The 25684-nt window shown below is 42.2% G+C and overlaps 1 protein-coding gene across 3 annotated transcripts in view; it reads left to right on the top strand.

The window, feature by feature from the left end:
• LOC106576889 (arginyl-tRNA--protein transferase 1) overlaps positions 1 to 4186 on the top strand; it is a 227911-nt gene extending 223725 nt beyond the window's left edge. For 2 of the 3 annotated variants that reach the window (XM_014154421.2, XM_045700642.1), the window contains one exon: positions 3005 to 4186. In XM_014154421.2, the coding sequence (XP_014009896.2) occupies positions 3005 to 3183 (179 nt within the window). In that variant the 3' untranslated portion in view covers positions 3184 to 4186. The remainder of the gene's footprint in view (positions 1 to 3004) is intronic. The other variant, XM_014154420.2, reaches the window with a different exon arrangement.
• Positions 4187 to 25684: the final 21498 nt, after the last annotated feature.

Here is a 25684-nt window from a genome sequence, read left to right as displayed (position 1 = left end):
TGCTTTAACAACCTGTCCATGTCAACAGAGGTGTATGAGAACGAATGTGTTTGTATGTCTACGTTTAGATATGTCTTGTGATTGGATTGAGCCTTACCCTGGGGCCTGTTCATAAGGATGTAACAGAACGTTACAGTTCCACTTTAAAGAAGTAGAACTTATAAAGGCTTTATATAGCTATGCTTCACAAATCATCAAAGCGTTTACCATATTGTATAAATGGTGTGTAAAGAGTGACACAAAATTCCCACTAGGGTAAATTGCCAAATGTGATGACATGTTTACACACCATTTATAGAGTATTACATACGCTTATAGATATGTGAAGCATTTATGTAGTGCTTACGAAGCCTTTATGTATGTTATATACAGCCTTTATAAGTTGTACTTCCTTTAAAGTGGGTCCAACGTTCCAATAGAAATGTATCGGGTAGATCAGATAGGACTGAGTTTAATAGCAGGAACCGAGTTACCGAGATTTGCCGCCCAAACAAACTCCTGTTTGCCGTGATAAATAACTGCGAGAAACCAGTCAATTATAAAACATTTTTTCTATGATCAGCATTACGTGAAATTGAACTGTTAAATTATATCCAATGCCTTCTCTGCTCTATCTGCATGATCAATCAACACTGAGGGTGGGGACAGACTGCGCATCTCAGTATGGAGCACAGTTCACAATGCATGCATCATCTCATCAGCTGGTAACTTTTTTCTTCTGACAGGTATAGCCTATGCTACAGCAATATTAGGCCTAATACATCTGAATGATAAATTAATATAAATGTGCGTCTATTTTCCACATTTCCATCTGGCTTTCGGGGGTTACCTTATTTTTTAATTGTAAAGATCATAAACAGTATCACTCGAATATTGTTACTTTAAATCAGTGCGCACGCAAGCACTCTGTCTTTCTCTCTCTCCATCAAGTGCATTCAAATTGCATTTAAAATACACTAAACAAAAATATAAATGCAACATGCAACAATTTCAAAGATTTTACTGAGTTACAGTTCATGTAAGGAAATGTCAATTGAAATAGATTAATTAGGCCCTAATCTATGGATTTCACATGACTGGGAATACAGATATGCATCTGTTGGTCACAGATACTGTACCTTAAAATAAAAGGTAGGGGCGTGGATCAGAAAACCATTTAGTATCTGGTGTGACCACCATTTGCCTCATGCAGTGTGACACATCTTCTTCACATAGAGTTGATCAGGCTGTTGATTGTGGCCTGTGGAATGTTGTCCCACTCCTCTTTAATAGCTCGAACTAGAACAAACTGTCGTACACATCGATCCAGAGCATCCCAAACATGCTCAATGGGTGACATGTCTGGTGAGTATGCAGGCCATGGAAGAACTGGGACATTTTCAGCTTCCAGGAATTGTGTACAGATCTTTGTGACATGGGGTCGTGCCTTATCATGCTAAAACATGGGGTAGTGGCGGTAGATGAATGGCACGACAATGGGCCTCCGTATCTCGTCACGGTATCTCTGCATTCAAATTGTCATCGATAAAATAGATATTGTGTTCGTTGGCTGTAGCTTATTCCTGCCCATACCATAACCCCACCGCCACCAGGGGGCAATCTGTTCGCACCATTCACATCAGCCAACCGCTGGCCCACAAAACGCCATACACATTGTCCGCCATCTGCCTGGCACAGTTGAAACTGGGATTAATCTGCGAAGAGTACGGTTCTCCAGCGTGCCAGTGGTCATCGAAGGTGAACATTTGCCCACTGAAGTTGGTTACGAAGCCGGCCTAAAGTCAGGTCAAGACCCTGGTGACAAAGGTCACGCAGATGAACTTCCCTGAGACGGTTTCTGACAGTTTGTGCGGAAGGTCTTTGGTTGTGCAAACCCACAGTTTCATCAGCTGTCTGGGTGGCTGGTCTCAGACAGTCCCGCAGGTGAAGAATCCGCATATGGCGGTCCTGGGCTGGCGTGGTTTCACGTGGCCTGAGGTTGTGTTGCTGGTTGAACGTACTGCCAAATTCTCTAAAATTATGTTGGAGGCGGTTTATTGAAGAGAAGTTAAAATTCAGTTATCTGGCAACAGCTCTGGTGGACATTCTTGCAGTCAGCATGCCAATTGCACGCTCCCTCAAAACTTCAGACATCATTGGCATTGTGGTGTGACAAAATGGCACACTTTAGAGTGGCCTTTCATTATTCCCAGCACAAGGGACACCTGAAATAAGCTTTTTATGCGTATGGACAATTTCTGGGATCTTTTATTTCAGCTCAAACATAAGACCAACACTTTACATGTTGTGTTTATATATTTTTGTTCAGTTTAGATGATCCTGTTCAAGATTATTGGACAGTTCACTGTTTTCTTGCGCATTTACGCACCTGCTCTGCGCTGGCCCCTCTCCTCCTTAGCTCCTGCTAGGCTAGAATAGCTTGTTGGAAACTTGAGCATTTCTTATACTAATAGACTATTCGAGGAGCGATGCAAGTTTGCCCTTGTTTGTTGAAAGTTAAATGAAGCAGCCAAAAGAGTTTGAAAGAAGAGAGAGAACATGCGATGGCGATAGGCTAAAGCAAGTAAGCTATTTAGTCAGACCCATGAACATTCAATCCTCGTGAAGAGAAGCCAAAGCCATCTGCATCTTTTTCTAGTCCTATATTATTCAGGACCACATCAGACTATGATTTGCTAGTTGGGCCATGGGGTGGGGGCTTTTCAATGGGTTGGTTCTGGTGGTATTGAAACTGAATCTGATGGAAACTGAATGGCACACGATTCTGTCCGATGGTTTTATATGCTTTAGAATGACACTTCTGGTTTTGGCTGGAAATACCAGGGAGGAAAGTGATTGATTTATTCTCTGGATGAAACAATTGTAAAATACCGGGAAAATATTCAACCTGTAGTCAGATAGAATATGGAATCAATCATCTCGGCTCAATTCAGTCTATTTCTATCTGCAATGTTCAGAACGTTTCACATCACTGAATTCACCACTGCTCTGTCTTTCTGTCCAGGTGATACACACGTACTGAAGGACCTGGGTCGTGCTCTGGTGCTGTACAGACGGACAGTCATGCCCTACGCCGCCTACGCCCGCAAACGCAAGGGCTCCAACGACGAGATGGAGGTGGCGCAGTACGCTGGCCTGGTGGGCCAGGTCTGCGCTGAGAGGATCCTGCTATACCGGGCGTAACCCACTGGGGCCGCCACCGCCACCCTGCACCTTGATCCACTCATGTCTCTCTCTGTCCCGCTGTCTTTGTAAGTGCTTTCCGCTGCTTCACTCTACAATAGCCTCACCAAGTTTAGCTCTACTACACATAGGCCGAACCAACACATTCAAGTATGTACCTGCATTCAGAAAGAATTCACACCCCTTCACTTTTTTCACATTTTGTTGTGTTACAGCCTGAATTTTAAATGGATTATATTGACATTGTGTCACTGGCCTACACATAATACCCCAGAATGTAATTATGTTTTTAGAAATGTTTACAAATTAATAAAAAATGAAAAGCTGAAATGTCTTGAGTATTCAACCCCTTTGTTATGGCAAGCCTAAATAAGTTTAGAAGTAGAAATGTGCATAACAAGTCACATACTAATATGCATGGACTCTGTGTGCAATAATGTGTTTAACACTAGAACCGCTGGGCCTGGAGGGACCAATTTTCAAGCTAATGAGCAGTCATTCTGACTGCAACATTCTAACAGTATAATTAATACATTTCATATACAGTATGCTATCGCAAAAATAATAATTTTGGTTGCGTTTATGAAGGCTTTGGGTAAAAAAAAATCTAACACAATAGCATTTTGATTAGTTTGTTACTGTAGGCCAGTCAAGATCACTTTCGCAGTCAAAAAGCAAGCGGAGATCTACAGCTCAGAATTTTCTTAAAACATGACTTAAAACATGAACCTAATAAAAACAGTTGTGTAGGAATGAAGTCTGTGCAGTAGACCTAGTACATTATCACAGCATATTGGCTATATGCCTGGCCTGCCAATATTGTTCTTCTTAGACCATATTATATTTCAAAACTCAAGCTTTGATAACAAAATAAATCAGTTGGTGTAGCAAGGCACATCTGAGCATGAATTTAAATATATTTTTCAAATAATTTGCTTTTTTATTGTACCAAAAGTATTGTGGACACCTGCTCGTCGACCATCTCATTCCAAAATAATGGGGATTAATATGGAGTTGGTCCCCACTTTGCGGCTATAACAGCCTCCACTATTCAGGGAAGGCTTTCCACAAGATGTTGGAACATTGCTGTGAGGACTTTCTTCCATTCAGCCACGAGCATTAGTGAGGTCGGACAATGATGTTGGGCGATTAGGACTGGCTCTCAGTCGGCGTTCCAATTCATCCCAAAGGTGTTCGATGGGGTTGAGGTCAGGGCTCTGTGCAGGCCAGTCAAGTTCTTCCACACCGATCTCGACAAACCATTTCTGTATGGACCTTGCTTTGTGCATGGGGGCATTGTCATGCTGAAACAGGAACGGGCCTACCCCAAACTGTTGCCACAAAGTTGCCAGCACAGAATCGTTGAGAATGTCATTGTAAGCTGTAGCGTTAAGATTTCCCTTCACTGGACCTAGGCGGACCATGAAAAACATTATTCCTCCACCAAACTTTAGTTGGCACTATGGATTTAGGAAGGTATTGTTCTCCTGGCATCCACAAAAATCCAGATTAATCCGTCGGATTGCCTGATGGTGAAGCGTGATTCATCACTCCAGAGAACGCGTTTCCACTGCTCCAGAGTCCAATAGCAGCGAGTTTTACTACTTCAGCCGACGCTTGTTGTTGCGGATGGTGATCTTAGGCTTGTGTGGAAACCGTTCTTGTGCTGACGTTGCTTTCAGAGGCAGTTTGGAACTCAGTAGTGAGTGTTGCAACCTAGGACAGGCGATTTTTACATGCTTCAGCACTCGGTGGTCCCGTTCTGTGAGCTTGTGTGGCCTACCACTTCACAGCTGAGCTGTTGTTGCTCCTAGACGTTTCCACTTCACAATAACAGCACTTACAGTTGACCAGGGACAGAAATTTGATGAACTGACTTGTTGGAAAGGTGGCATCCTATGACGGTACCAGGTTGAAAGTCACTGAGCTCTTTAGTAAGGACATTCTACTGTCAATGTTTGTTTATGGAGAGCTGTGTGCTCGATTTTATACACTTGTCAGCAACGGGTGTGGCTGAAATAGCCAAATCCACTAATTTCAAGGGGTGTCCACATACTTCTGTATATATAGTGTGCCTGCATCTAATTGTAATGGTGCTTTCAAGACACTTGGAACTCTGAAAAAAAACAGGCAAATCATGATGTCATTTAACTTCAGGTCGGAAAGTCGGAACTCTAGAAAGTTGCCAGAGTTTCCGAGTTGCAAGACCAGTCGGATCTCTCTCTTTTTTTATTATTATTATTTATATGTATATATATCATTCATTTGAAGTCGGAAGTTTACATACACCTTAGCCAAATACATGTAAACTCAGTTTTTTTCACAAAGTTTTTCACATTTTAATCCTAGTAAAATGTCCCTGTCTTAAATCAGTTAGGATTACCACTTTATTTTAAGAATGTGAAATGTCTGAATAATAGTAGAGAGATTTTATTTCTGCTTTTATTTCTTTCATCACATTCCCAGTGGGTCAGAAGTTTACATACACTCAATTAGTATTTGGTAGCATTGTCTTTAAATTATTTAACTTGGGTCAAACATTTCGGGTAGCCTTCCACAAGCTTCCCACAATAAGTTGGGTGCATTTTGGCCCATTCCTCCTGACAGAGCTGGTGTAACTGAGTGAGGTTTGTAAGCCTCCTTGCTCTCACACGCATTTTCAGTTCTGCCCACAAATTTTCTATAGGATTGAGGTCAGGGCTTTGTGATGGCCACTCCAATACCTTGACTAGGTTGTCCTTAAGCCATTTTGCCACAACTTTGGAAGTATGCTTGGGGTCATTGTTCATTTGGAAGACCCATTTGCGACCAAGCTTTAACTTCCTGACTGATGTCTTGAGATGTCGCTTCAATATATCCACATAATTTTCCATCATCATGATGCCATCTATTTTGTGAAGTGCACCAGTCCCTCCTGCAGCAAAGCACCCCCACAACATGATGCTGCCACCCCCGTGCTTCACTGTTGGGATGGTGTTCTTCGGCTTGCAAGACTCCCCCTTTTTCCTCCAAACGATGGTCATGATGGCCAAACAGTTATATTTTCGTTTCATCAGACCAGAGGACATTTCCCCAAAAAGTACGATGTGCAGTTGCAAACTGTAATCTGGCTTTTTTATGGCAGTTTTGGAGAAGTGGCTTCTTCCTTGCTGAGCGGTCTTTCAGGTTATGTTGATATAGGACTTGTTTTACTGTGGATATAGATACTTTTGTACCTGTTTCCTCCAGCATCTTCACAAGGTCCTTTGCTGTTGTTCTGGGATTGATTTGCACTTTTCACACCAAAGTACGTTCAACTCTAGGAGACAGAACGCGTCTCCTTCCTGAGCGGTATGACGGCTGCGTACTATTGTTTGTACAGATGAACGTGGTACCTTCAGTCGTTTAGAAATTGCTCCCAAGGATGAACCAGACTTGTGGAGGTCTACATCTTTTTTTCTGAGGTCTTGGCTGATTTCTTTTCATTTTCCAATGATGTCAAGTAAAGAGGCATTGAGTTTGAATGAATGCCTTGAAATACATCCACAGGTACACCTCCAATTGACTCCAATTATGTCAATTAGCCAATCAGAAGCTTCTAAAGCCATTACATAATTTTCTGGAATTTTCCAAGCTGTTTAAAGGCACAGTCAACTTAGTGTATGTAAACTTCTGACCCACTGGAATTGTGAAATAATCTGTTTGTAAACAATATTACTTATAGATTACAATGTACATGGCCTAACCGACTTGCCAAAACTATAGTTTGTTAACAAGAAATGTGTGGAGTGGTTTAAAAACGAGTTTTAATGACTCCAACATAAGTGTATGCAAACTTCAGACTTCAACTGTATGTTTTTTTTTTTTAGGTGTTCCCAGTTGTCTTGAACATGGTATTAGTCTCAGCGGAGGGAGGAAGAGAGCAGCAGAAGGTCCGCCTCTCACGGTCCCTCTTTCTTTGCTTTCCTCCGATAAGACTGACCATATAGAGGGGACACAGTCTTCCACCTGATTGTGCCTCGCGCACAAATTCAAATTCCAGAAAAAGTTAAATTCTTTGCAATATTAAAATAGACAACGAGCTGCTAATAATAATAAAACGCAGGGCTATCGATACACTTGACTACTCATTCATTGCAGCTGCAGTGCGAGTGGAAGTAGAGAGACGTGTGCGTTATGTTTTGTAATAGTGTTGAATTAAAACAATGTTGACAGTGCTGAATAAAACTTCGACGTGAACTCACTCATAAAAACAGCAGCTATTTGCTGTATTCTTTGACAGTCTCTCTAATGGTAATGGTTTTAAAAGTTATGAAATCTCACCTAAGCTAGTATCAAACTTTGCTGTAGCTGGGGTCGTGGAAACTGTAGGTAGGCACAGTGATTTGAGCTATCTGATTGGCCAGCGCAGTAGGCGCACTCGATTTAGCCACAGATCTCCAGGTCCACCGGGTAGGCAAAGTTTGTCTTTTCAGACAAATTCAATGATTCCAAATGGGAACACTTTGCCTACCCAGTGCACAGGGCTTTTGAAAAACAGCACACAAAAAAAAAAAAACACATGCCTCTGACTTTATCGTTGGCTTCTACAGAAATGTTTGGTGATCGACTAAGAATGCCTTGAAGATAGACCAGTAGATCGCGATCGACCGGTTGGTAGGCTATATGTAAAAAAAAATTGAAATTAATTCAAGGGTTCAATAAATGTAATTCCCTTCCCTTGTTACAACTATGAAACAGAAAGCATAGGTGTTGGAACACGATAAAAGCGTATTTTCTTTTAAGAAGAAAAAAATTACTCTAACACGAAGGCACGCAGTCAAATGATGAAAACATCAATAGCATAAACATCATTATAAGCGCCAAGTGTTCTTGATAAATAGTGAAAATCTGCACAAAAGCTATAATGGCATTATAATTATACGATAAAGTGACGATTTGACAGCAGTCAAAAATAGTGAATTATTGTCAGCTCTTGCTTACAACCAGACATAACATTGTTTGGTTGTAGTGCGTAATAGTCTCCGGTTTTCTGTGTCCCCCGTCGTCTTGTCATTCTTCAGCAACTTTTAATGAGTACAACGGCAGTGCAGGTGCCTTATTTTGCGCAGAGGGAGTTCCCGTCTCACTTTGTTCATGGTGCCAGCCAGGATTGTTTTCTTTGCAAGCAACTTGTTCGCCTGTAGCTCGGTTTCCTTCCAATTGCCGATAGATTTTCTTACGAATGTTCAAAAATCTGCATAAAAACAAATATGCACATTTTCCCACCAGAGATGTTGCCATCAAATTGACTTGTTGCAGATAAAAGGCTGTGCGTGATGACGAAGTACACATAAAATACCTTTTGCGGTAAATATAAAATACAAGTCAAATGGGTTTCCATTACATTTTCAAATCTACTGATGGTTTTCTCACCAAAAATGTTCCATTATATAACAAGTGTGCCCACTCTGATATTGGCATGTGTGCTCTAGGCAAGAGCTCACAGGTATAGCCCACATGATGAGATTATTATGGACAAAAGAGAGAGATTAGCCAAGCATTGATGATCATGTCACCAGAATAAGACCCTCAATATTTATTGCGCTTTTACCACGCTGTGAAGTTCAACATCATTTATTTCTGTAGCCTAATAAACTGCATGCTATCCCGACAAATCATAGTAGGAGGACCACCCATATCATCTTGTGACTCCAAGTTTACTTCGATATGATGGTTATTATATCAATATTTGCGCTTAAAAGCGTTTCCATTGGCACTCCTCGCATAATGAATTTTACAGACACAAAAAGATCCCACCTTGTCGACATTTGGAAAGTTTACTGTCATGGCCTGTCATGAATTTTTTTTGTCAGCTGTACTTTATTTGCATAAAAAGGCTGGATGAAAACCTGGTTAACCTGTCTGGGCCAGTGGGACGCTTGCGTCCCACCCTAATCAACAGCCAGTGGAATCGCGTCGCGCTAAATGCAAAACCTCATAAATGCTATAACTTCAATTTCTCAAACATATGACTATTTTACACCGTTTTATAGATACACCTCTCCTGAATCGAACCACGTTGTCCGATTTCAAAAAGGCTTTACAGCAAAAAAAAAACATTAGATTATGTCAGCAGAGTACCCAGCCAGAAATAATCACACAGCCATTTTCAAAGCAACTAGCATGCATCACAAATACCCAAAACACAGCTAAATGCAGCACTGACCTTTGACAACCTTCATCAGATGACACTCCTAGGACATCATGTTACACAACACATGCATTTTTTGTTCGATAAAGTTCATATTTATATATAAAAACAGCATTTTACATCGGCACATGACGTTCAGAAAATCTTTTCCCTCAAATGCTTCCGATGATCAGCGCTACAATTTACAAAATTACTATTCGAAAACATTGTTAAAATGTAATATTGTCATTCAAAGACTTATAGATTAACATGTCTTGAATGCCATCTCTTTGCCAGATTTAAAAATAACTTTACTGGGAAATCACACTTTGCAATAAACGACGTGGTATGCCCAGAAAAAAAGTCTAGGCTATAAATGTTGGAGCCATCTTGGAACGATCAACCATCAAAAATACTATTGTAAATAATCCCTTACCTTTGATTATCTTTATCAGAAGGCACTTCTAGGAATTCCCAGGTCCATAACAAATGTAGTTTTGTTCAAAAAAGTTAATAATTTATGTCCCAATAGTGTTAGCGCGCTCCGAAGGCTAGTGAAAATGTACCGTGTGCGTCTGACTTGTCGTCAGGAATGAGCAAAAAAATATATATTTAAGTTCGTTCAAACATATCAAACGTTGTATAACATAAATCTTTAGGGGCTTTTTCAACCAGGGCTTCAATAATATTCCATTGGGATGGTTGCATTGTCTTTCAAAACGTTTCGAAAAGGGAGAGTACCCATGGGCGCCGACATCACATTGGTAATGGCCCATCCCCTGTGACCAAGATAAACATCCTCTCTTTCAGTCAATTTTGATAGTAGGAGACTCAAACCACTTTGTAAAGACTGGGGACATCTAGTGGAAGCCATAGGAAGTGCTAAATGAATCACAAGCCCCTGTGTGTTTCAATGGCAAATGTTTGAAGTGATATCCACACATCAGATTTCAGTTTCCTGTCAGGATTTGTCTCAGGGTTTTGACTGCCATATGAGTTCTGTTATACTCACAGACACCATTCAAACAGTTTTAGAAACTTTAGGGTGTTTTCTATCCAAATCAAACAATTATATGCATATTCTAGTTACTGGGCAGGAGTAGTAACCGATTAAATCGGGTACGTTTTTTTATCCGGCCGTGCAAATACTGCCCCCTAGCCCTAACAGGTTAATGACCATGACGTGAAGAAATTGTCCATAATGACATTTCTCCCCTTGCCAACGTAATGTTCCACAAACCTCATCACCACATTCTCCGACACTCGCTCACCTGCCTCCTCTTTTCGCAGATATTGAAAGCTGTTCAAAATGTACAATTACACACGCTCTCACTGTGTAGCCTACTTCAAGTAGGCCAGAGTAGACTGATAAGACTGCTTGGATTCGTTGGACTGTTATAGGGTACAGTGAGGGGAAAAAAGTATTTGATCCCCTGCTGATTTTGTACGTTTGCCCACTGACTGACAAAGAAATGATCAGTCTATAATTTTAATGGTAGGTTTATTTGAACAGTGAGAGACAGAATAACAACCAAAAAATCCAGAAAAACACATGTCAAAAATGTTATAAATTGATTTGCATTTTAATGAGGGAAATAAGTATTTGACCCCTCTGCAAAACATGACTTAGTACTTGGTGGCAAAACCCTTGTTGGCAATCACAGAGGTCAGACATTTCTTGTAGTTGGCCACCATGTTTGCACACATCTCAGGAGGGATTTTGTCCCACTCCTCTTTGTCATTAAGGTTTCGAGGCTGACGTTTGGCATCTCGAACGTTCAGCTCCCTCCACAGATTTTCTATGGGATTAAGGTCTGGAGACTGGCTAGGCCACTTCAGGACCTTAATATGCTTCTTCTTGAGCCACTCCTTTATTGTCTTGGCCGTGTATTTTGGGTCGTTGTCATGCTGGAATACCCATCCACGACCCATTTTCAATGCCCTGGCTGAGGGAAGGAGGTTCTCACCCAAGATTTGACGGTACATGGCCCCGTCCATCGTCCCTTTGATGCGGTGAAGTTGTCCTGTCCCCTTAGCAGAAAAACACCCCCAAAGCATAATGTTTCCACCTCCATGTTTGACGGTGGGGATGGTGTTCTTGGGGTGATAGGCAGCATTCCTCCTCCTCCAAACACGGCGAGTTGAGTTGATGCCAAAGAGCTTCATTTTGGTCTCATCTGACCACAACACTTTCACCCAGTTTTCCTCTGAATCATTCAGATGTTCATTGGCAAACTTCAGACGGGCATGTATATGTGCTTTCTTGAGCAGGGGGACCTTGCGGGCGCTGCATGATTTCAGTCTTTCACAGCGTAGTGTGTTACCAATTGTTTTCTTGGTGACTATGATCCCAGCTGCCTTGAGATCATTGACAAGATCCTCCCGTGTAGTTCTGCGCTGATTCCTCACCGTTCTCATGATCATTGCAACTCCACGAGGTGAGATCTTGCATGGAGCCCCAGGCCGAGGGAGATTGACAGTTCTTTTGTGTTTCTTCCATTTGCGAATAATCGCACCAAATGTTTGCACCTTCTCACCAAGCTGCTTGGCGATGGTCAGGTAGCCCATTCCAGCCTTGTGTAGGTCTACAATCTTGTCCCTGACATCCTTGGAGAGTTCTTTGGTCTTGGCCATGGTGGAGAGTTTGGAATCTGATTGATTGATTGCTTCTGTGGACAGGCTTCTTTTATACAGGTAACAAACTGAGATTAGGAGCACTCCCTTTAAGAGCGTGCTCGTAATCTCAGCTCGTTACCTGTATAAAAGACACCTGGGAGCAAGAAATCTTTCTGATTGAGAGGGGGTCAAATATTTATTTCCCTCATTAAATTGCAAATGAATTTATAACATTTTTGACATTCGTTTTTCTTCATTTTTTTGTTGTTATTCTGTCTCTCACTGTTCAAATAAACCTACCATTAAAATTATAGACTGATCATTTCTTTGTCAGTGGGCAAACGTACAAAATCAGCATGGGATCAAATACTTTTTTCCCTCACTGAACATACCATTTTAAGATTAGAATTAGAATGGATCAATACAATAGAATGGCCTGCCATGTTCTTAACAATTGGTGATTACATAATTATGCATCGTTCGCATTCCCCTCTCTCGTCAACTCACCCATTCTCCCCCTTTATTTATCCCCATAGTACTTTACTTAATTTATTTAATCTGTTATGTGTGAAATTGGTTTCGTTATACACTGAGTATACCAAAGATTTGGAGCACCTTCCTAATATTGAGTTCCCTCAATTCAAGGTGTCGAAAGTGTCCACAGGAATGCTGAACCATGTTGACTCCACAGTTGTCCGTTGGGTGGTGGACCATTCTTGATACACATGGGAAACTGTTGAGCATGAAAAACCCAGCAGCGTTGCAGTTCTTGATACAAACTGGTTGTAACTCCAGTTCTGTTTGTGATATTAAGATTTAAAACACTGACAGTGTGTTATATAGACTTATTTAGGAAAAGTCAAGGACGTAGGGGGGAATAACTTAAAAAAATTGAATGTTTTTTTATATTCATGAGCAGTCAAAATGACTGCTTTAGCGGTTCTTGTGTTAACATGATTTTTGAATGACTACATCCTCTCTGTATCCCACACATAGAATTAATTATCTGTAAGGTCCCTCAGTCGAGCAGTGAATTTCAAACACAGTTTCAACCACAAAGACCAGGGAGGTTTTCCAATGCCTCGCAAAGAAGGGCACCTATTGGTAGATGGGGGGAAAATAAACCAGACATTGAATATCCCTTTAAACATGGTGAAGTTATTAATTACTCTTTGGATGGTGTATCAATACACACAGTCCCTACAAAAATACAGGCCTCCTTCCTAACTTAGTTGCCGGAAAGGAAAGAAACCACTCAGGGATTTCACCATAAAGCGAATGGTGACTTAAACTCTAATTGTTTTAAAGACTTGTGATAGAAGACTGAGGATGGATCAGCAATGTAGTTTCTGCACAATACTAACCTAAATGAAGGAAGCCTGTAGAGAATAAAAACATTCCAAAACATGCATTCTGTTTGCAATAAGGCTCTCAAGTAAAACTGCAAAGAATGTGGCACAAAAATCTACTTTATGTCCTGAATACAAAGTGTCATGTTTGGAACAAATCCAACACATCACTAAGTACCACTTCATATTTCCAAGCATGGTGGTGGCTGCATCATGTTATGGGTATGCTTGTCATCGGCAAGGACTAGGGATGTTTTTGGGGATAAAAAGAAATGGAATAGAGCTAAGCACAGGCAAAATCCTAGAGGAAAACCTGGTTTAGTGTGCTTTCCAACAGACACTGGGAGACATTCACCTTTCAGCAGGACAATATCAAATCAAATTATATTAGTCACATGCACCGAATACAACAGGTGTAGACCTTAACATTAAACACAAGGTCAAACATACACTGGAGGTGCTTACCAAGGCTACGTTGAATATTCCTGAGTGGCTTAGTTACAGTTTTGACTTAAATTGTCTTGAAAACCTTGAAAATGGCTGTCTAACAATGATCAACAACCAACTTGACACAGCTTGAAGTATTAAAAAAAATATATATGCAAATATTGTACAATCCAGTGTGCAAAGCTCTTAAATTTACCCAGAAATACTCACAGCCTTAATAGCTGCCAAAAGTGATTCTAAACATGTATTGACTCGGGTGTGAATACTTATGTAAATTAGACATTTCTGTGTTTCATTGTCATTAGATTTGCAAAAATGTCTAAAAACATGTTTATACTTTGTCGTTATGGGTTATTGTGTGTAGATGGATGAGAGAAAAACATATTTAATCCATTTTGAATTCCAGCTGTAATGCAATAAAATGTGGAATAAATCTAAGAGTATGAATGCTTTCTGAAGGCATATTGCACTCACCTGACGGCCTCGTCTATGATATTATATCTGAATCACGTTTGATAGATGTCAGTTTTATCCATTATACGCAAGATTTCAGTTTAACAAAGTATGTTGTCTATTTAGTTGTGAACTATCAATCCAGTTGATTAAGATCTTGGTTACAGGGAACATTAATTTCAGTGTAATTTTGATTTCGTAATGTTTGACTTTCACCCCACGGAAAGCAGCAGTAGCCATCACCTCCACCCTAACCCAGCACAGGGCATGGTTCTCCTCTGTACTGATTTGGGATCAGACTATTTACTGATCTAGAATCAGTGAAGTTGAGGAGAATCTGAAAGTTGCTGCTTCACTCTGAGGATTGGGCTCATACACGCCACACCCACAAACCACACTGAAATAAACATGATCTGGTTGTATTCCTGTGACGCAAACATTTGTGTGTGTGTGTACTGTATGCTTGTTTGTCACTGATATTTATAGCTTTATTTGCTCTTTTATTATTGATACTGTTATTTTGTTTCAAACGAATAAAGGGATGAAATATCCAATTACTTATTTATGTTTGTGGTTTTCTCTCTATGCAAATCATGTACAGACCAGCCTGCAAGGAACCGTGAGAATGGAGAATGGGGTTTTAGAGGTATTTCCTTGAATGGACGGACAGGCACACACACGAGGACAGGCGCATGCACGCACACGATCCATTCCAAAAGCGCACACAAGCACAAATAAAAGTGTACATTTGCACAGACACTGTATAAAACTAACACACACACTGATGTGGTCGAGGCTTGTTTGAGTTGGGCAAGAAGACAGGTGTCATATGTGAGCTGGCAGAACATGAATGCAATTGGCCTCTGTGCTTCCAAAAGAGTGTCAACCGCAGGCAGCTCCAGGCCAGAGCAGAGCCAGGCCAGACCCACGTCAACAGGCTAGCCTCCAGCTCTGAGCTAGGCTAACACTGGGTCAGGCTTGTTTTCGTTAATGCACATTAAAAAAAAATTTTTTAATCAAATAAGCTACTTCTTATTGCAAGAATCCAGATAGTCGCTCCCAGAATCAGTCCGTTTTCTTTCTTAATTTGGTGCCTAATGAACACTACCCAAGTCTGAGCTATCCCACGATACACAGGCAGGGCCAGCACACTCCCCCTGAAGGTCTAATCGAAGTGAACATTCAGTTAGAAGGCAGATGTGTTAAAGCCATTCCTAATGCTGGGACAGTTGGTAATTTATTTTGTGCCTTTACCCAGAGCAACGGCTGTGTGGCCCTCCTATTCACCAAGGAGCTTCAGCTAGCCTTGGGTTAAACTAATACACACTCGCAAGCATACACACACACACTCTTAGTACAGTTGTGTTTTAACCACAGACAGAGCTTCAGCCAGCTTCGGGTTAGAACAACACACAAAGAACAGTTGTGTTTTAACCACAGACTCTGGGAGTGAGTCAGTGAGTTTGACCCTGGACAGTATCTCTGTCTAGCAGGCCTGCTCTGCTGTTTTCCAGAGGCTGTTTCAGCCACCCTGTCTGCAGCCAAGTTTGAAAAGCTACCAGCTCACTGAAAGTAAAAGGAACAAACCTATCCTGGTTCCAGGTCTATTTGTGTTGTCTTGCCAACTTCTATGGCCATTGCAATGAAATGACTAAGGAGTTGGCAAGACGGCACAAACGTGTCTTCCCTGTGGCTCAGTTGGTAGAGCATGGTGTTTGCAACGCCAGCATGGTGTGTGCAACGCCAGGGTTTTGGGTTCGATTCCCACGGGGGGCCAGTACAAAAAAATTACAAATGAATTTTTTTTTAAATGCACGAAATGAAATGTATGCATTCACTACTGTAAGTCGCTCTGGATAAGAGCGTCTGCTAAATGACTAAAATGTATCTGGAACTAGGCTAGAACAAACCCATCACTCTTGGGGGGAAAAACACTTTAAGACCTTTAAGACAGTCTGTGGCTGTGTCCCAAATGGCACCCTATCCCTATAGTGCACTAATCTTGACCAGAGCCCTATGGGCCCTGGTCAAAAGTAGTGCACTATAAAGGGATAAGGGTTCCATTTGGGACACAGCCACAGACTGTCCTTGGGAAATGGTTTAGAGTGACTGACTGGAGCCATATTGGACCCAGTGTTCCTCTCCCACATTAGCCACGCTTTTCCCCGGACCTCAGTCCCACAATTGTCCATCTCCTGTGTGTGTGTGTGTGTGGTTTTTGGAGTAAAGGCAGTTTTTGTTATATTTGGACCACTTACAATTTATCCTGTCTTACCATAGGCTGCACTATAGATATCCTCCGTCTATAGATATAGGGTCTATAAAACATATCTATAACTACCTGGGTCAATAGCCTCAATTTGGATCTCATTTACATGATACATTTTATCACATAACGAAATCGATCCATCCGACAGACCTGGGTTTTTCCCCTATTCCAAGTTTATATTTATTTGATACTGTGTCAGTGTTACACGGCTGTCTACTATTGTTTATTTCTCCGTAGAATCAAAAAGACGATACCGAGCCAGCATACTTTTTGTCATAGTTGTAGTTTAGAAAACGGGTTCACATCTTTTCAAAATAAAGTGTCTGAGGTCAGAACTGGGATTGTAGGATACTGCGTCGTCAACCGGTATGGTCCTATGACACGTGCATCTACCCACAAACTGTACGCAGTATGAAAGTCAACCTGGAAATTCCATGGAACATCTGAATAATCTGCTAAATAAAGGCTTTCTTTTCACTGTTTACATCGCAAATGACACCCTTTTCTCTACATAGTGCATTACTTTTGACCAGAACGCAATACTTTTATCCAGAGCCCTATGGGACCTAGTCAAAAGTAGTGCACTATATTGGGAATAGGGTGCCATTTGGGACGCATACACTGTCTTCCTGTTTGTTAATGGTATGTCTCTGTCACAATACTGTTTGATCTCTTTCTTTTTCTGTCCTCTGAGTTTATTTTTACTCTATTCAGACGTTCAGTCACTGACTGCGGGGACAGTGTGTGTGTGTGTTGTGTTTACTCTCTCTGGCCCTTGTGTAAATGGTAAAAGCTTGTAGCTTGTTTTGATTGGCCACATTAGGACACTATGAATGCACAAGTGTTTGTGTGTCTGTCTGTGCGTGTTTGTGTGTATGCCTGCCTGTGCATTTGCACGTACACACGTGCATGACTATGTGTATGTATACAGTGTTTGTTCAATCTCGGCCTCTGTGGACGTGTTGTTCATGGTTGTAGCATGTTTGTACTGGCAACCCATACCAGCCCCCAGCCACCCAGCGGAAGTTCCCAGGCCAGAGGAAGTGCTGGGCTCCTTTGTGAACAAGGCCCCCGGATTAAGCGTATCGCAGCCTAAATGCAGGCCCTTTCTGCTGAGGATTAACAGAGGGACAGAGGGGCGCCCACTCCCACTGGGTACTGTCACACAGATTCAACACACCACTACCAGCAGCCCCGGAGCCCGCGGACTACAGAGCTCGCTGCCTCTATCTCTCACTCCAGGGCACAGGACATGATGAGTGGCCGTATTGTACAGAGAGACAGTGTTTTGTTAAAGTGATTACGGAAGCATGGCGAATGTGCTTTGACATGGTGGAGACTATATATGCAAAAGTATGTGGACACCCCTTCAAATTAGTGGATTCGTCTATTTCAGCCACACTCGTTGCTGACAGGTGTATAAAATCAAGCACACGCCATGCAATCTCCATAGACAAACATTGGCAGTAGAATGACTTTACTGAAGAGCTCAGTGACTGTTAACGTGGCATCGTCATAGGATGCCACCTTTCCAACAAGTCAGTTCGTCAGATTTCTGTCCCTGCTCAACTGTAAGTGCTGTTATTGTGAAGTGAAAGATCTAGGAGCAATAACGGCTCAGCCACCTGAGTGGTAGGCCACACAAGCTCACAGAACAGGACTCTGGGAGCAACGTCAGCACAAGAACTGTTCGTCGGAAGCTTCATGAAATGGGTTTCCATGGCCGAGCAGCCACACACAAGCCTAAGATCACCATGCGCAATGCCAAGCGTCAGCTGGAGTGGTGTAAAGCTCGCCGCTAATGGGCTCTGGAGCAGCAGAAACGCGTTCTCTGGAGTGATGAATCATGCTTTACCAGTCCGAGGGACAAATCTGGGTTTGGTGGTTGCCATGAGAATGCTACCTGCCCCAATGCATAGTGCTAACTGTTGGAGGAATAATGATCTGAGGCTGTTTTTCATGGGTCGGGCTAGGCTCCTTAGTTCCAGTGACGGGAAATCTTAACGCTACACCATACAATGACATTCTAGACAATTCTATGCTTCCAACTTTGTGGCAACAGTTTGGGGAAGGCCCTTTCCTGTTTCAGCATGACAGTGCCCCCGTGCACAAAGTGAGGTCCATACAGAATTGGTTTGTTGAGTTTGTTCTGGATGAACTTGACAGGCCGGCACAGAACCCTGACCTCAACCCTGTCGAACAACTTTGGGATGAATTGTAACGCTGACTGCGAGCCAGTCCTGATCGCCCACCATCAGTGCCTGACCTCTCTAATGCTCTTGTGGCTGAATGGAAGCAAGTCCCTGCAGCAATGTTCCAACATCTTGTGGAAAGCCTTCCCTGAATGGTGGAGGCTGTTATAGCCGCAAAGTGGGGACCAACTCCATATTAATGGCCATGATTTTAGAATGAGATGTTCGACAAGCAGATCTCCACATACTTTTGGTAATGTAGTGTATCTAGCTATCGCAGTTATCAATATCAGTTTTAGACTTATTCCGAAAAGAAAAGATTTGACCTCCATGATTTGACCCACACCACATCCTCAACTCTCTAACCAAAACTACCAAACATGCTCCACCTTCAATTCCTACTGGAATTTCACCTCTTTCTTTTCTCATCTACAGTACCTTTCAAAAGTTTGGGGTCACTTAGAAATGTCCTTGTTTTTTTGTTTGTCCATTAAAATAACATCAAATTGATCAGAAATACAGTGTAGACATTGTTAACGTTGTAAATTACTATTTTCGCTGGAAACGGCTGATTTTTTTATGGAATATCTACATAGGCGTACAGAGGCCCATCACTCCTGTGTTACAATGGCACGTTGTTAGCTAATCCAAGTTGATCATTTTAAAAGGCTAATTGATCATTAGAAAACCCTTTTGCAATTATGTTAGCACAGCTGGAAACTGTTCTTCTGATTAAAGAAGCAATAAAATTTGCCTAATTTAGACGAGTTGAGTATCTGGAGCATCCCAGCTGTGCCATGGACACCATATGTGAATTGATTGCCCCCCATCTATCTTCAGAGTTCGTTCTGTTAGGTGACCTAAACTGGGATATGCTTAACACCCCGGCAGTCCTACAATCTAAACTAGATGCCCTCAATCTCACACAAATTATCAAGGAACCCACCAGGTACAACCCTAAATCCGTAAACATGGGCACCCTCATAGATATTATCCTGACCAACTTGCCCTCCAAATACACCTCTGCTGTTTTCAATCAGGATCTCAGCGATCACTGCTTCATTGCCTGCATCCGCGGTCAAACGACCACCCCTCATCACTGTCAAACGCTCCCTAAAACACTTCTGCGAGCAGGCCTTTCTAATCAACCTGGCCCGGGTATCCTGGAAGGATATTGACCTCATCCCGTCAATCGAGGATGCCTGGTCGTTCTTTAAAAGTAATTTCCTCACCATCTTAAATAAGCATGCCCCTTTCAAAAAATGTAGAACTAAGAACAGATATAGTCCTTGATTCACTCCAGACCTGACTGCCCTTGATCAGCAAAAAAACATTCTGTGGAGGACTGCATTAGCATCGAATAGTCCCCGCGATATGCAACTTTTCAGGGAAGTCAGGAACCAATACACGCAATCAGGAAAGCAAAGGCTAGCTTTTTCAAACAGAAATTTCATCCTGCAGCTCTAACTCCAAAATGTTTTGGGACACTGTAAAGTCCATGAAGAATGAGAGCACCTCCTTCCAGCTGCCAACTGCAGTGAGGCTAGGTAACACTGTCACCACTAATAAATCCACGATAATCGAGAATTTCAATAAGCATTTCTCTACGGTTGGCCATGCTTTCCTCCTGGCTACCCCAACCCCGGCCAACAGCTCCACACCCCCCACAGCTACTTGCCCAAGCCTCCCCAGCCTCTCCTTCACCCAAATCCAGATAGCAGATGTTCTGAAAGAGCTGCAAAACCTGGACCTATACAAATCAACTGGGCTAGACAATCTGGACCCTCTCTTTCTAAAAAATATTGTTGCAACCCCTATTACCAGTCTGTTCAACCTCTCCTTCGCATCGTCCGAGATCCCTAAATATTGGAAAGCTGCCGCGGTCATCCCCCTCCTCAAAGGGGGTGACACTCTAGACCCAAACTGTTACAGACCTATATCCATCCTGCCCTGCCTTTCTAAAGTCTTCGAAAGCCAAGTCAATTAACAGATCACTGACCATTTCGAATCCCACTGTACATTCTCCGCTGTGCAATCCGGTTTCCGAGCTGGTCACGGGTGCACCTCATCCACACTCAAGGTACTAAACGATATCATAATCGCCATCGATTAAAGACAGTACTGTGCAGCCGTTTTCCTCAACCTGGGTAAGGCTTTCGACTCTGTCAATCACCGTATTCTTATCGGCAGACTCAACATTCTTGGTTTCTCAAATGACTGCCTCGCCTGGTTCACCAACTACTTCTCAGACAGAGTTCAGTGTGTCAAATCGGAGGGCCTGTTGTCCGGACCTCTGGCAGTCTCTATGGGGGTACCACAGGGTTCAATTCACGAGCCGACTCTTTTCTCTGTATATATCAACGATGTCGCTCTTGCTGCTGGTGATTCCCTGATCCACCTCTACGCAGACGATACCATTCTGTATACTTCTGGCCCTTCTTTGGACACTGTGTTAACAAGCCTCCAAACGAGCTTCAATGCCATACAACACTCCTTCCGTGGCCTCCAACTCCTCTTAAATGCTAGTAAAACTAATACATGCTTTTCAACCGTTCACTGCCCGCACCCGCCCGCCCGACTAGCATCACTACTCTGGACGGTTCTGACCTAAAATATGTGGACTACAAATACCTAGGTGTCTTGTTAGACTGTAAACTCTCCTTCCAGACCCACATTAAGCATCTCCAATCCAAAATGAAATCTAGAATCTGCTTCCTATTTCGCAACAAAGCAACCTTCACTCATGCTGGCAAACATACCCTCGTAAAACTGACTATCCTACTGATCCTCGACTTCGGCAATGTCATTCACAAAATAGCCTCCAACACTCTACTCAGAAAATTGGATGCAGTCTATCACAGTGCCATCCATGCCACTGCGACCTGTACAGTCATGGCCAAAAGTTTTGAGAATGACACAAATATTAATTTTCACAAAGTTTGCTGCTTCAGTGTGGTTAGATATTTTGGTCAGATGTTACTGTGGAATACTGAAGTATAATTACTTCATAAGTGTCAAAGGCTTTTATTGACAATTACATGAAGTTGATGCAAAGAGTCAATATTTGCAGTGTTGACCCTTCTTTTTCAAGACCTCTGCAATCCGCCCTGGCATGCTGTCAATTAACTTCTGGGTCACATCCTGACTGATGACAGCCCATTCTTGCATAATCAATGCTTGGAGTTTGTCAGAATTTGTGGGTTTTTGTTTGTCCACCCGCCTCTTGAGAATTGACTACAAGTTCTCAATGGGATTAAGGTCTGGGGAGTTTCCTGGCCATGGCCCCAAAATATTGATGTTTTGTTCCCGAGCCACTTAGTTATCACTGTTGCCTTATGGCAAGGTGCTCTATAATGCTGGAAAAGGCATTGTACGTCACCAAACTGTTCCTGGATGGTTGGGAGAAGTTGCTTTCGGAGGATGTGTTGGTACCATTCTTTATTCATGGCTGTGTTCTTAGGCAAAATTGTGAGTGAGCCCACTCCCTTGGCTGAGAAGCAACCCCACACATGAATGGTCTCAGGATGCTTTACTGTTGGCATGACACAGGACTGATGGTAGCACTCACCTTGTCTTCTCCGGACAAGCTTTTGTCCGGATGCCCCAAACAATCGGAAAGGGGATTCATCAGAGAAAATGACTTTACCCCAGTCCTCAGCAGTCCAATCCCTGTACCTTTTGCAGAAATACAGTCTGTCCCTGATGTTTTTCCTTGAGAGAAGTGGCTTCTTTGCTGCCCTTCTTGACACCAGGCCATCCTCCAAAAGTCTTCACCTCACTGTGCATGCAGATGCACTCACACCTGCCTGCTGCCATTCCTGAGCAAGCTCTGTACTGGTGGTGCCCCGATCCCGCAGCTGAATCAACTTTAGGAGACGGTCTTGGTGCTTGATGGACTTTCTTGGGCGCCCTGAAGCCTTCTTCACAACAATTGAACCGCTCTCCTTGAAGTTCTTGATGATCCGATAAATGGTTGATTTAGGTGCAATCTTACTGGCAGCAATATCCTTGCCTGTGAAGCCCTTTTTGTGCAAAGCAATGATGACGGCACGTGTTTCCTTGCAGGTAACCATGGTTGACAGAGGAAGAACAATGATTCCAAGCACCACCCTCCTTTTGAAGCTTCCAGTCTGTTATTCGAACTCAGTCAGCATGACAGAGTGATCTCCAGCCTTGTCCTCGTCAACACTCACACCTGAGTTAACGAGAGAATCACTGGCATGATGTCAGCTGGTCCTTCTGTGGCAGGGCTGAAATGCAGTGGAAATGTTTTTTGTGGATTCAGTTCATTTGCATGGCAAAGAGGGACTTTGCAATTAATTGCAATTCATCTGATCACTCTTCATACGATTCTAAAGTATATGGAAATTGCCATCATTCAAACTGAGGCTGCAGACAGTGAAAATTAATATTTGTGTCATTCTCAAAACTTTTGGCCACGACTGTACGCTCTCGTTGGCTGGCCCTTGCTTCATACTCATCGCCAAACACACTGGCTCCAGGTCATCTACAAGTCTCTGCTCAGTAAAGCCCCGCCTTAGCTCACTGGACGCCCGTAGCACACGCTCCAGCAGGTATATCTTACTGGTCACCCCCAAAGCCAATTCTCCCTTTGGCCGCCTTTCCTTCCAGTTCTCTGCTACCAATGACTGGAACGAACTGCAAAAAACACTGAGGCTGGAGACTCATATCTCCCTCACTAGCTTTAAGGACCAGCTGTCAGAGCATCTCACAGATCACTGCACCTGTACATAGCCCATCTGTAAATAGCCCATCCAACTACCTCATCCATACTGTATTTATTTATTTATCCTGCTCCTTTGCACCCCAGTATCTCTACTTGCACATTCATCTTCTGCACATCTACCATTCCAGTGTTTAATTGCTATAGTGTAATTACTTCGCCACCATGGCCTATTTATTGCCTTACCCCCCTTATCCTACCTCATTTGCACATACTGTATATAGACTTTTTCTACTGTATTATTGACTGTATGTTTGTTTATTCCATGTGTAACTCTGTGTTGTATGTGTCGAACTGCTTTGCTTTATCTTGGCCAGGTCGCCGTTGCAAATGAGAACTTGTTCTCAACTAGCCTACCTGGTTAAATAAAGGTGAAATAAAATAAAATAAATCTCAACCCTATTGAGCTTTTGTGGGGGCAGCTTGACCGTATGATACGTAAGAAGTGCCCATCAAGCCAATACAACTTGTGGGAGGTGCTTCAGGAAGCATGGGGTGAAATCTCTTCAGATTACCTCAACAAATTGACAACTAGAATGCCAAAGGTCTGCAAGGCTGTAATTGCTGCAAATTGAGGATTCTTTGACGAAAGCAAAGTTCGAAGGACACAATTATAATGTATAACCTTGTTAACATCTTAACTATATTTCCGATTCATTTTGCAACTCATTTCATGTACGTTTTCATGGAAAACAAGGACATTTCTAAGTGACCCCAACCTTTTGAAAGGTATTGTATATTTCCTGGATTGCCTTTTTAAGAACCTCAGGTAGAGGTGAAGCTATCCTCCCAGCCTCTCCCTCTCCTTCTCACCCCCTCATCCCCCCTGAACCCATGAAATGGAGCTCCTAAATCTTGGCCTAGTGAATGCTGCTGTTGTTGTAGAGGGAGTGCTTGGCATTTCAACGGTAACCTGCTGGGTCTGAGGGGGAGCTGGGCCAGGGAAGAGAACACTAAAATGTCTGTATACTAAAATGTCTGTATATATATATAAAAAATAATATGCTGATATTTACAGCTTGCCCAGGCTTACACGGGCTCGGCAGGGCGGGTTAACTTTTAGCAACACACTGAGTGATTCAGATGACTGTTTTTCTAAGAGTGTTTTTTTTTCGACCCGGTACCGCATCCGTCGAGTTTTATCAGAAAATAGAAAGTGACATAATTTGAAAGCTACAGTCCTTGTCTTTTTGGAAATCAAACTAAAATCTTAGTGCTGGCAATGTCATTAAAAAAATATATGTCTTTAGGAACAGCAATATTTACATATTTTATTTGAAACCTGGACTTTCAAGTCTTTTATTCCCCAATATGAAACATGGTCATACACAGGTAGGCAAACAGGCAGGTGAATCAAAACTAGGACTGAAGGCTATAACTGGTTCTCACAAACGAGCTGGGAAAAGGCTTAATAGAGTCAAAATGAACAATACCTCACAAAGGCACAAACAGAATGAACTGAACTAAATAAGGAGCTGATGAGACCAGGTGAGTAACTAACACAGGTGAAATCAATGAACAAAAATGAAAGACAGCTACTTTCAAGAACACAAGGTTGACTAAGAAAATAAATATAGAACCTTACGTATGACTTGTAATTTTGAAATGTACTTTATGAGGGTAGTATACAACATTTTGCATTGTTTGGTGCCACGTTGCCACCAAAGGGTGTCAGGTAGAGGTGACTGGTGTTTTTCTTTGTCTCAGAAAAAACACCCAACCCAATCTTACTGTGTAGACTCCTTTTTAAGGCAGCAAACATTTACATTTACATTTTAGTCATTTAGCAGACGCTCTTATCCAGAGCAACTTACAGTAGTGAATGCATACATTTAATTTCATGCATTTTCATTTTATTTTTTGTACTAGCCCCCCGTGGGAATTGAACCCACAACCCTGGCGTTACACACACCATGCTGGCGTTGCAAACACCATGCTCTACCAACTGAGCCACAGGAAAGACCTCAATGACTGTTTGTAATGTATTTTTGTGTTGTTTTGCAAGGTCCTGTGGATGTTTACATTTATATAATTGCCTTCATTGTAAAAAGCAACAAGCGTACAACTGTTCACTTCTATAAATTTCCTTTGTCTACTAAAGACTTACCTCAGCCCTCACTCTCTCAATTTTCTCCCATATTCACACTTCATTTAATGTTGTAAATTCAGCTGGCTCTCATATCTATCCAATAAAGTGTAAATTTTCCCCACTAATAGCCTATAATAACTTAATAAACAGTTTTTCCTAAAGGCAGCTATTGTTCTACGGATTATGTTTCA

Source organism: Salmo salar, chromosome ssa18 (genome assembly GCF_905237065.1).
Source record: "Salmo salar chromosome ssa18, Ssal_v3.1, whole genome shotgun sequence".
NCBI lineage: Eukaryota > Metazoa > Chordata > Actinopteri > Salmoniformes > Salmonidae > Salmo > Salmo salar.
Note: the sequence above shows the minus strand (reverse complement) of the source record. Positions and strands in the feature narration are given on the sequence as shown.